General features: G+C 55.8%; 1 protein-coding gene across 1 annotated transcript in view; it reads left to right on the forward strand.

Annotated features, from left to right (window-relative positions):
* CTDSP2 (CTD small phosphatase 2) overlaps positions 1 to 8692 on the forward strand; it is a 23838-nt gene extending 15146 nt beyond the window's left edge. Inside the window, exons 3-8 of the mRNA XM_032420382.1 lie at positions 1108 to 1146; positions 1571 to 1672; positions 2192 to 2248; positions 4235 to 4327; positions 4467 to 4652; positions 4855 to 8692. Of these exons, the coding sequence (XP_032276273.1) occupies positions 1108 to 1146; positions 1571 to 1672; positions 2192 to 2248; positions 4235 to 4327; positions 4467 to 4652; positions 4855 to 4980 (603 nt within the window). The 3' untranslated portion in view covers positions 4981 to 8692. The remainder of the gene's footprint in view (positions 1 to 1107; positions 1147 to 1570; positions 1673 to 2191; positions 2249 to 4234; positions 4328 to 4466; positions 4653 to 4854) is intronic.
* The last annotated feature ends 842 nt before the right edge of the window (positions 8693 to 9534 follow it).

Raw genomic sequence — 9534 nt, forward strand, 5'->3', positions numbered from 1 at the left:
TTGGGAAATGTGTGGGTGTCTTTGAGCCTTACAACGAGCAGAAGGTATGTCTGGCATTTCAAGGGTGGGGACAGCCCAGACCAAAACCCCATCTGCCCCCAAAGCCGTTGGTTACTTCTTTTGGAAACACCAAGGTCGAGCTCTCCTTTTCCTCTCTCAAAACCAGGCTGAAGACATGTGCATCAGTGCATTATCCAGTAGGGGGAAATCGGTAAATAAAGTGCAATATGACAGTATTACTTAGCAATTGATTTTTACAAAGTTCACGATAACACGGGAAAGTATTGAGTTGCAACATCAAGTTGAAAAGCAGAATGTGAAATTACATATTATGGGGGGAAAAGCTGCTACAACAGGCTTAAAGGAAATACACTAAAATGCCAACATTAAGCTTTTCTAAATGCTAGGATTTTCATTTTTCTTCAGGGTTTCCATTAAGAACACGTATCACTTTTTACAACCCTAACATTTTTATTACTAGCGAAAGGCCAGGGAAGCCTTCTGACCTCTCTGTACTGCACTACCGCTCACATTTTAGGGCTCACAGTGTGGGTTCACATTGGCATGCGTGATGTTTTATAGGGGCTCAGCACCCTCCCCCCACTGTGTCCCCCCCACTATGTACCCCCCCCAAAAGAGTGTCTAGAAAACACAGCACAGTGAGGAGTTCTTATGTGGGTTCTGCCTCTGATTCCGTGTCCCCGCATCAGCTACTGGAGTTCCCTGTTCCTCAGTTTGTCCACTAGAGAGGCAGTGACAGCTGAGAACAGACACCGCCTTCTCCATCCTTCATCAAACCTGATGTCGAAAGCACCTCTGGCCTTTCCCCTTTCCTGTCCAGCTCTTAGGAAAAGTCATTTTTGGGGCACCTGGCTGGCTCAATCGGTAGAGCATGAGACTCTCGATCTCAGGGTCACGAGTTCAAGCCCCACGTTGGGCAGAGAGCCTACTTAAAAAAAAAAAAAAAGTCACTGTTTTATGTCAGAACCTTCCAGGGGGCTGGGGTTTTGCGGAGAAAATGACCCTCTGGGCCTGAGGCAGAAGCAGTGGGCTTGAGCTGGGACGGCTTTGGCTGGTGGGCACTGACTGCCTCCTTTTCTCCAACAGTCGGATCTGCTCCACTGTCTCCAGTACCAATTTTATCAGGTATGTGACTTGGACCGGGTACATGTTCAGAAGCCCCAGACCTATGGTCATGTCAGGTGACGCCCTCATTTCGCAGTGCCTGGCTGGCGCCAGGGGAATGCCTTGGGAAGCCATTTGTCCCAGATATTTGCTGAGGGCCCACTCGCTGCAGGGCGTTAGATTTTGGGGGGCATAGCTGACCTCCATCCCACACCAGCCCCGGCCTGCAGCTCAACGTCCAGATCACTTCATAGTCCAGTGGGAGGCTGGAGCTGAGGAGCCAACTCTCTTTCTCTACCTCTTGGCCTTCAAAGGGCGCCTCTTCTGGGTTGAAGTTGGGGGTCTTCTGTGTCTTGCAGTGACCCCGGTCCTTCCCAGAGTTCTGCTGAGGAGAACGCTTGGGCTTTCTTGGTGGCAGGCCTCAGCAGTCTGGCTCTGGTTTCAGATCCCGGGGACCTGCCTGCTCCCAGAGGTGACAGAGGAAGATCAAGGAAGGATCTGCGTGGTCATTGACTTGGATGAAACCCTCGTGCACAGCTCCTTTAAGGTAGCTCCACATCGGGAGTTCTTCCTACCCGCATCTCCGGCTGCCTTGTGTGCCTAACTGGAGGTGCTCGGGGGCAGCCTGAAGCTGAGGGCGGGCTGGGGTGCCTCTGGCATTTGGGCCACACTGAAGATTGTGGAGTAGGAATCCCTGCTCCCCCCAGTCACTGCCCACACTCTTCGTCTGCCCCTAGTCACGTAGCCCAGAGAGCCGCCAGGGCTCTGGGCAGGGCAGGCCTGTGAGAGGGTTTGCATCAGCCTTGCACCTTGCCTCCCTCCATTCTTCAGGATGTCTGTTAACTCAGGAAGGCCCTGAAACAGCTCAGGCAGAATTGGGGGTGGTGGGAAGGAGGGAAAACTAGGAGGGGATATTGTGCTCCTTAGTGGGGTGGTGGGATGAGCTTCCTGGAGTCTCTGAGATCTGTTCCTCCCCAGCCCTCCCAGGGGACAGCGCCGTGGCTGTGGCAGGGGCTTCTTGTCTGCTTCCCACCATGCTGACCTCATTAACTTTTCTTCCTTCCAGCCAATCAACAATGCCGACTTCATAGTGCCTGTAGAGATTGAGGGGACCACGCACCAGGTGAGCTGCCTGCCAGGCCACAGCCAGCCCCGAGGCCTCGGGCCCCTCCGCCCGCCGATGCGCTCCGTCCGTGGGGCCCTCTCCTGCAACTTCAGCCTCTCCTTTATTGGTACCTCTTGCACTCAGGGCTTTCTGATCTTAAGAACAATTCAGCCTCTCATCCCCTCTAGCTGTCATCCTTTTTTGCTTTGCAGCCAAGCTGTTTAAATATGACTCAATAAGAGTAATAGCTGTCATTTACTGAACACCACCTCCCGGCCAAGGTGGCCAGCGCTGTTAAATGATTGTGTTTTCTCGAATCCTGAAGCCCTGGTGTCTCTGCCTGTTTTCTCTCCTCCCCATGCCCACCCACTCCGTCTAGCTAGTGGATTTCTTCCTCCCCGGCCCCGGCATCCCATCCTCTGTGAAACTTCTCCCCTTCCCCTCCCCTTAGGTCCCTGCCCTGGATTCCGCCTCAGGAAATGCTATCAGAGAGCACTTAAATCCAGGTCAGCTCAGCCTCTGGCCCTGCGTAACCTGCTCAGTCCAGGATCACGCAGTGTTGATAGCAAAAAAGCATTTACTCCAAATGCTTGCCCAGAAGCTGCGTGCCAGCAGGCCTGAGAGTCGGGGACCATCGGGAACAAGGCCCTGGTAGCCCTGAAACTGTTCGCATGGCCCGGTGGAATAGACAGGTTACTTGTAGGGAATGTGGGGATTGAGGCTTCCCTGAGGAGTCAGCACTATCCTGTGTCCCTTCGAAGCTTTCGTCCCCAACACCACCGGCCCTCCCATCTGAGGCGACATCAGGCCCAACACAGCCCGTCCTCAGAACCAGGCTTGGCCCTGGACTGCCCAGCGACTGCCCAGCTGCCCTTTCCATCCGGCTGAGGTTATGGAGACGTACAAAACCTGCAGAGGGAAGAGGAGGCATGTTTTCAAACAGGCAGATACGCACAGTGAACTCCTGATTGACAGGGAGAAAGGAGAGTGCCTCGGGAAAAGGGCTGAGATTAAGATTGGGGGGCGGCTACCTGCAGCAGGCGGGTTTGCAGCAGAGAGGGGAGGGGATGCCAAGCTTGATGAACAGCCAGGAAGAGGGAGGGACCTGTTGGAGGTTGAGAAGTGGCACAGCAAGCAAGAGAGCCAAGCTGTGGCTCCTTGGAGCGGAGGATTCCTGCTGCAGAGCCACCGGGGGTCTGGCGAGTTGGGGGCCAGCTGAGGCCACCGCCAAGGAGGGAGAGGCATGGCAGGCACGTGCTCGTTGAGCAGGGAGTGACGTGGATAACGAGCTTTGAAGGAATGCTTTTCGTAGCCTCGTAGCCTCGAGGCTGGCTGGGAGAGATCCCGGAGGAAGGGAGGCGGCAGAACGCCGAGCGGTGAGCGGCATGTAGCCGACGAACTTTTGAGGCCAAAATGTGCAAGGTCGTGAGAGGTGGACTGAGTGTCGGGGGGGCTGGCTGGAGCGGTGGGCACGGGAGCAAGACGGGCAGTCTGACCCCCAGTCACCGAGGGCACGAGTCACTTCTCCCCGGCGCATTTCAGAGAAGCCGTGTGAGGGCGTGAGCTTTCACAAGTGTCTGCGACCTTGCCTGATGGTGACCTGGACACTGCCCCGCCAGAGCCAAGGACAGGAAGCTCCCACAGAGGCTGTGGCTGGATTCAAGTAATCCAGGATAGGCTGTTTCCGTCTGTGAGGCCTATTCTTGATTACTTGTTTCTGGAGGCAGCTGCTGGTTCGCCACCTGAAACCGAGATGGCTTCTGGGACGCGGCGCATGCGTTTCTTCCTTAGCCGGGTCACGGGTGGGCCGCCAGGCCCGCAGAAGCCCCGTGAGGAGATAGCAGAGTCCCGGTCTGGGGGGCAGAAGGTTCCCAGGGTGTAGGGGCCTGGCAGAGTAAGGGGCGACCCCACTGACCCTGCTGTGTAGAGGTGGGGACAGTGACCCCTGCTGCGTGCGTCCCCCTCACGGGGGTGCCTCCAACAGGCCTCTCTGCTTTGCCTCAGGTGTATGTGCTCAAGAGGCCTTACGTGGATGAGTTCCTGAGACGAATGGGGGAACTCTTTGAATGTGTGCTCTTCACTGCCAGCCTGGCCAAGGTACCTGAGGGCGGGAGGGGGGTAAGGAAGCAAGAGCGATGGCGGGGGCCAGGGGGGCCAGCAGCTCCTTGCTGGTCTGTGGGCAGCCTGGGGGGGAGCCAGGACTGCCTCGGGACAAAAGCATCTTCTCTGCTCCTAGTACGCTGACCCGGTGACGGATCTGCTGGACAGGTGTGGTGTGTTCCGGGCCCGCCTGTTCCGGGAGTCCTGCGTGTTCCACCAGGGCTGCTATGTCAAGGACCTCAGCCGCCTGGGAAGGGACCTGAGGAAAACCCTCATTCTGGACAACTCGCCCGCCTCTTATATCTTCCACCCAGAGAATGCGGTGAGGGGTCCAGACACACCCACCCTGCAGGGCCTGGGGAGCCCCTACCCCACGGGGGGAAGAGGGGGGTGGGCCGTGGAATCTCGGGCTTCTCCAGAAGAGCGTACCACCCAGCTGCCCCCCGCCAGCCTCCTGGGGCTCTGGCGCAAGGGAGGGAAGAACTGGCAGTCAGGAGATTGACGCTGCCTTTTCCCCGTCCCAGGTGCCCGTGCAGTCTTGGTTTGATGACATGGCAGACACTGAGCTGCTGAACCTGATCCCCATCTTTGAGGAGCTGAGCGGAGCAGAGGATGTCTACACCAGCCTTGGGCAGCTGCGGGCCCCTTAGCCTTCCCTGCTTCCGAGCAATGGCCCTCCCAGTAGGGGACTTTCCTACACTGTGCCTTTATGATCAGCCTGATGGAGCAGAAGCTGGAGCATCTCACCAAATGGGGCCTGGAAAAGAAGTGATTGGAAAGGGCTTTAGGACAGGATAGATGCGAAGTGGGCACATATCAGACCAACGACACCCAGAGCTGCCTGCTCCCTGAGTTGGGTTCCCAAATGTGAGTGTGTGTGTGTGTGTCTGTCTGTGTCTGTGTGTCTCGCCCTGAACTGTGGCCCCAGGATGTAAGTGTTCAGGTGGAGGGAGAAACTGAGATCGAGACTCCCCAAGTTAGTCTGCCTCCTCACCAGTCACCCTGAGAACACCCGAGCCGGTAGGGACAGAAACTGTCGAGGGCTCTGTTGCCAAACCCATGGCCTTTCCTCGGGGTTACAAGGCTCATGCCGAGGAGAAAGGGCCATCAGAGGCTGCCTTCAGGTGTCCCGGGCACACCCCTTTCTGAACCCTTTCTCCAGCCAGCTACTGCAGACCGAACGACATTTCTGGAAAGATGAGAGCTTGTTTCCAGAACCAGCAGCCCCAGCGGCCATCACGTCCTGTGGTCTGAGGGCTGCCCTTGCCTCCAGTCGAGTGCCTGGCATGGGCCCCGTCTGTGTCTCCCCACGGCCTGGGCGCCGGGCCTGCCTTCCTCACCACCTAGCCATAGTCTTGAACCTGGGGGGAAGGAGGTCTTCTCCCTGCCCTGGAAGAGGACAAATAACATTTCCGTTCTTTGGACTCTGTTTTAAAATTCTCTTTCTAAACACGAAGTGTTGGGCCTGTTCTGTTTCTGACAAAGCTGCAGTCCCAGGCCTGAGATGAATGTGGGAGGCCCTGGTGGTGCAGGGAGGAAGAAAACCCCCAAACCATGAGTGTGTGTGTCCCCTTGGCTTGTAGGTGAGCTGAGCATGGGACTGGGTCCCTAAGTCTGCTCTTCAGGGATTCTCTGCTGGTGCTGGTGCGAGCACTTCTGTTCCAAAGTCCAGGAAGGGCGCTCCGAGCCCGGGCCCTCCTGTTTCTTGGGCAGGGCTCGTTCCTGTTGTCTCCCCCAGGGCCTGGCCTGGCCTGTGCCTCTCACGCCCTGCTCGTGTCTGGTCCTCCCGCGCTGTTGCTTTTCTGCTCCAGGGCCTCAGAGGCGCTCCTGCTTTTCCTGGGCTCAGGGCAATGGGCGTCCTCATCCTTTCCTTTGCCACCCTAATGCACATGCGTCCTGCCTCCCGGAGCGGGTGTGAGCGAGCCCTTTCCACACCTGCGCTTTGCGTGTCTCTCGCTTTCAGAGTTTCGTAGTGAATGCTTTCAAAAATTGCCACAAGATGGAAGTTTCCTGAGGATGGAAAAGGGGAAGTGCTGCTGTACTTGGGAGCACGAGGGCCCCCCAAAAGGGAGCCCCGCCCCAGCATCACTGCCTTAATCATGGCCTCCCCTGGGGCTAGCTGGGGTTCTCTCCTCTTCTCCCTCCCTCCCTCCCTCCCTCTCTCCTTCTGGGGCGGGAGGCAGTTCCTCTCCCCATCTCTGCTTTCCCTGGAGGCAGGGGTCACAAAGGATTTGTGAGTCGCTTCAGGTGTGAGGACACCCCCCCCCCCCCCCACTCAGGACTCATCCCTATTATCCTTTTCAATGTCCACACACTGGTCCAGCCCGAGGAATTGGCAGGTGGTGGAGTGGCATTGTGGTGTTCTGAGAGGTAGTGGGCTGACTGGCATCTTTCTCTAGCTTGTGGTACCACCTCCCCTCCTTGTCCCAAGGTTGTATGGCCTTGTCTTTCCCAATGGTGTCACAGAAGTGGAACAGAGTCCCCGAAGCACGTGTGGTCATTTCCCCCAGTACCATTCCCTGGTGCCCCTGGGGCCCTACAGGTAAAGGAGGAGGGCTCCGGTGCTAGCCAGGAACGGTGCCTCCGTGCCTCCGAGGGGAAATGGGAGCTTCTGATTCCAAGGCCCTGTCTAGGCCTCTAGCCTAATACCCTGGAAGGGGCCTCTCTCCCTAGCCCCACCCTAAGGGTTAGCCTCTGGGCCAAATCTGCCACCTGGGCCCAGCCAAGCTTTTCTGACTAAATAAGCAATAAGAGGCGCTAAGCTGATCCAGTTCTAGGACCCTTTCTGCCCTCCTTTGGGTCTCCCATGTTTTTCCCGGTGAAGGAAGAGCCTGTGCCACCCCCTTTCCTGTCAGGCTCCTCCAAATGCTCCGAGTGCGACTCGTGACCAGGGCCCAGGATATCTCGGTGGGGGGCGTCCCTGCTGCTTCTGCGTGAAACCCCTGCTCTCTAGGCCTTGTTCCCGGCAGAACCCTGCCCTGCCAACCCGCAGGTCCTCAGCAGGAATATCCTATTCCCTCTTTCCCCCTTCTCCCGCCTTGGGTGGAGAAGGAACTCGGCCAAATAAACCTAAACAGGGTCCATCCATGTGGACCAGAGCCAGCCTGAAGTCATTATTTGCTGTCTGGTTTCCAGTTTCACAGTGTGTTAGGGGCGAGTGATGATTGCCAAACTTGCTCCTCAGAGGAATCCGGCCAGACTCCCGTTTTGGAGGAGGGCAAGCTTGGGAGGGAAGCAGTTTAGCCCAGGATCTGTTCTGGGGCTTCCCATCAGCCCTTCCTGTGGGGGGCTGTCCTCAGGAGGCAGTAGGCCACTGTGCCTGGTCAGCCCCAACTCAAGCCATGCCCAGAATCTGCCCGCCGGCCAGCTTCAGTTCTTCAAGGTGCCTCTTCAGGGACACAGTGTGTCTCTCTGATTGGGCTTCTAAATCAAAAGCCTGATGTTCGTGTCCCTCTCATAGGGGGAGCTTGGGACACAGGACCAGTCTGGAAACGGTCAAGGGGAGAGTTTCCACTCTGCACATTGTAGAGGGGACGCTCTGTTAGGCCCGTGGGTCCTTGACTGTAGAGAGGTTGAGTAAATTTGCCTTCAGTTAACCCGGGACCTTCTGTTTAGTTCCCTCCTGCCTCCCAAAGATTTTGACCATTTTGTAAGTATATAAACTCACCTCTGTGAACAGTGGCCCAGAAGCATCTTTATGCTAAAAGCATGGGAAGTCTATAAGGGCAGTCATTCCCTGGGAGATGGGTCCCATTCAGATCTGCTGCCCCTGCCCTATTCCTGAGGCCTCATTCAGGACAGCAGCCCCCACGTAAGGCTGGCCTGAACCCCATGTCCCAGTCAGGCCGAGTGTCTGTGGAAGGTAAGCCCCCTTTCACCTTCAGGTCTTCAGTTGGTTACCGTTGTTGTTCCTCGGTTACTTTTTGTAAAATGGGGTTAGTTTTGTCTTTTTTTTTTTTTTTCCTTTTTAAATGCCAATAAGTATTTGCATTCAAGCAGAGGAGGGAAGGCAGGGGTGTGACCCGCTGTCCCTTGCCCTGCTGTAGGGCTTGCCCCCGGAGCAGACCCTCCTCTTTGGGCCCCATGAGCTTTGCTTATAGCTATCCCGAGTTTGACACATTCCACGTCCTGCCACTTTCCCCCTCAAGATGCCATTTGGAGGGCAGGGGATCTGCTTCCCACTGTGACTGGGCTATGGGACTCTGACGACCTTGCTTCCAGATTCATGGTTTGATAAATTTGTTGTATTCAAAAACTTGAAATGTAGGACGCCATTAAGTGTCTGTTTATATTTTTGGAATATTTGTATTACTTACAATTAATTAATAAAAGCGGGTTTAAAAAACCCATCCAGAAATGGGAGCGGCTTCCTGACCCTGCTGTCGTTCATGTGGGCAGTCACCGGGCACACTCTGCCTCCCTTGCCACCCCTCGGGGCACCCAGGCTGGGCGAGCCGCTGCCTCCGGCCGGGAGACCAGCTGCACACTCAGCACTGACTGGGCTTCTGCTCAAGGTTACAGAGGTTGGCCTCTTTTCTGGCCCCCGTTTGGAACCAACTCCATTGCCATCCAGGTGCTTAATAAGCATACACTTGTGTCCTATTGACTTCTGGGGGACGAACCAGAAACCCCAAGGGACTGGGAGTCCTCGTTCTTCTGTGTCCCTTACCGATTCTCCCAAACCAGGATCCCCGGGACTTAGAGCCCAGCAGGGTCCTTGGCACATAGTAGGCACTCAGATTTTGATTGGACTGCTGTAGGGACCCCGAGGGAAACCCTAAGGAGCAAAACAGAATGACCGAATATAACACACTCCTGGCCCCTCTCCTGGACTTCCCTCCCTCTGAAAAATGCCCAGAAGCTTCTCAGGGAGGCACTTGCCAGCTTAGACCTCCCAGGCACTCTGGGGCAGCTCCGGCCCCTGCCTCTTGTCATCAGCATAATGCATCCATATCTACAATATGGCAAATTTCATATCCTCCCACCCTCTTTCCTGCATTATTGATGGGCTGTGCACTTTTTAAAAAAATCAATTAGATCAGGGTGTGGAGCTGGAGTCAAAAGAGAAAAGCCTTTAAAAGTCCGTTCTTCTTGTTTCTGCTGTTTTGAATAGGAGCAGATAAAGCTTCCCCTCTGGTTTGAATAAGTCAAGCCCAGGGCTAGGTTGGCTGTGATTGGCCGGGACTGGGAAAATGAGGTTAAGA

This window comes from Phoca vitulina, unplaced genomic scaffold (assembly GCF_004348235.1).
Source record: "Phoca vitulina isolate PV1807 unplaced genomic scaffold, GSC_HSeal_1.0 scaffold23, whole genome shotgun sequence".
NCBI classification, from domain to species: Eukaryota; Metazoa; Chordata; class Mammalia; order Carnivora; family Phocidae; genus Phoca; species Phoca vitulina.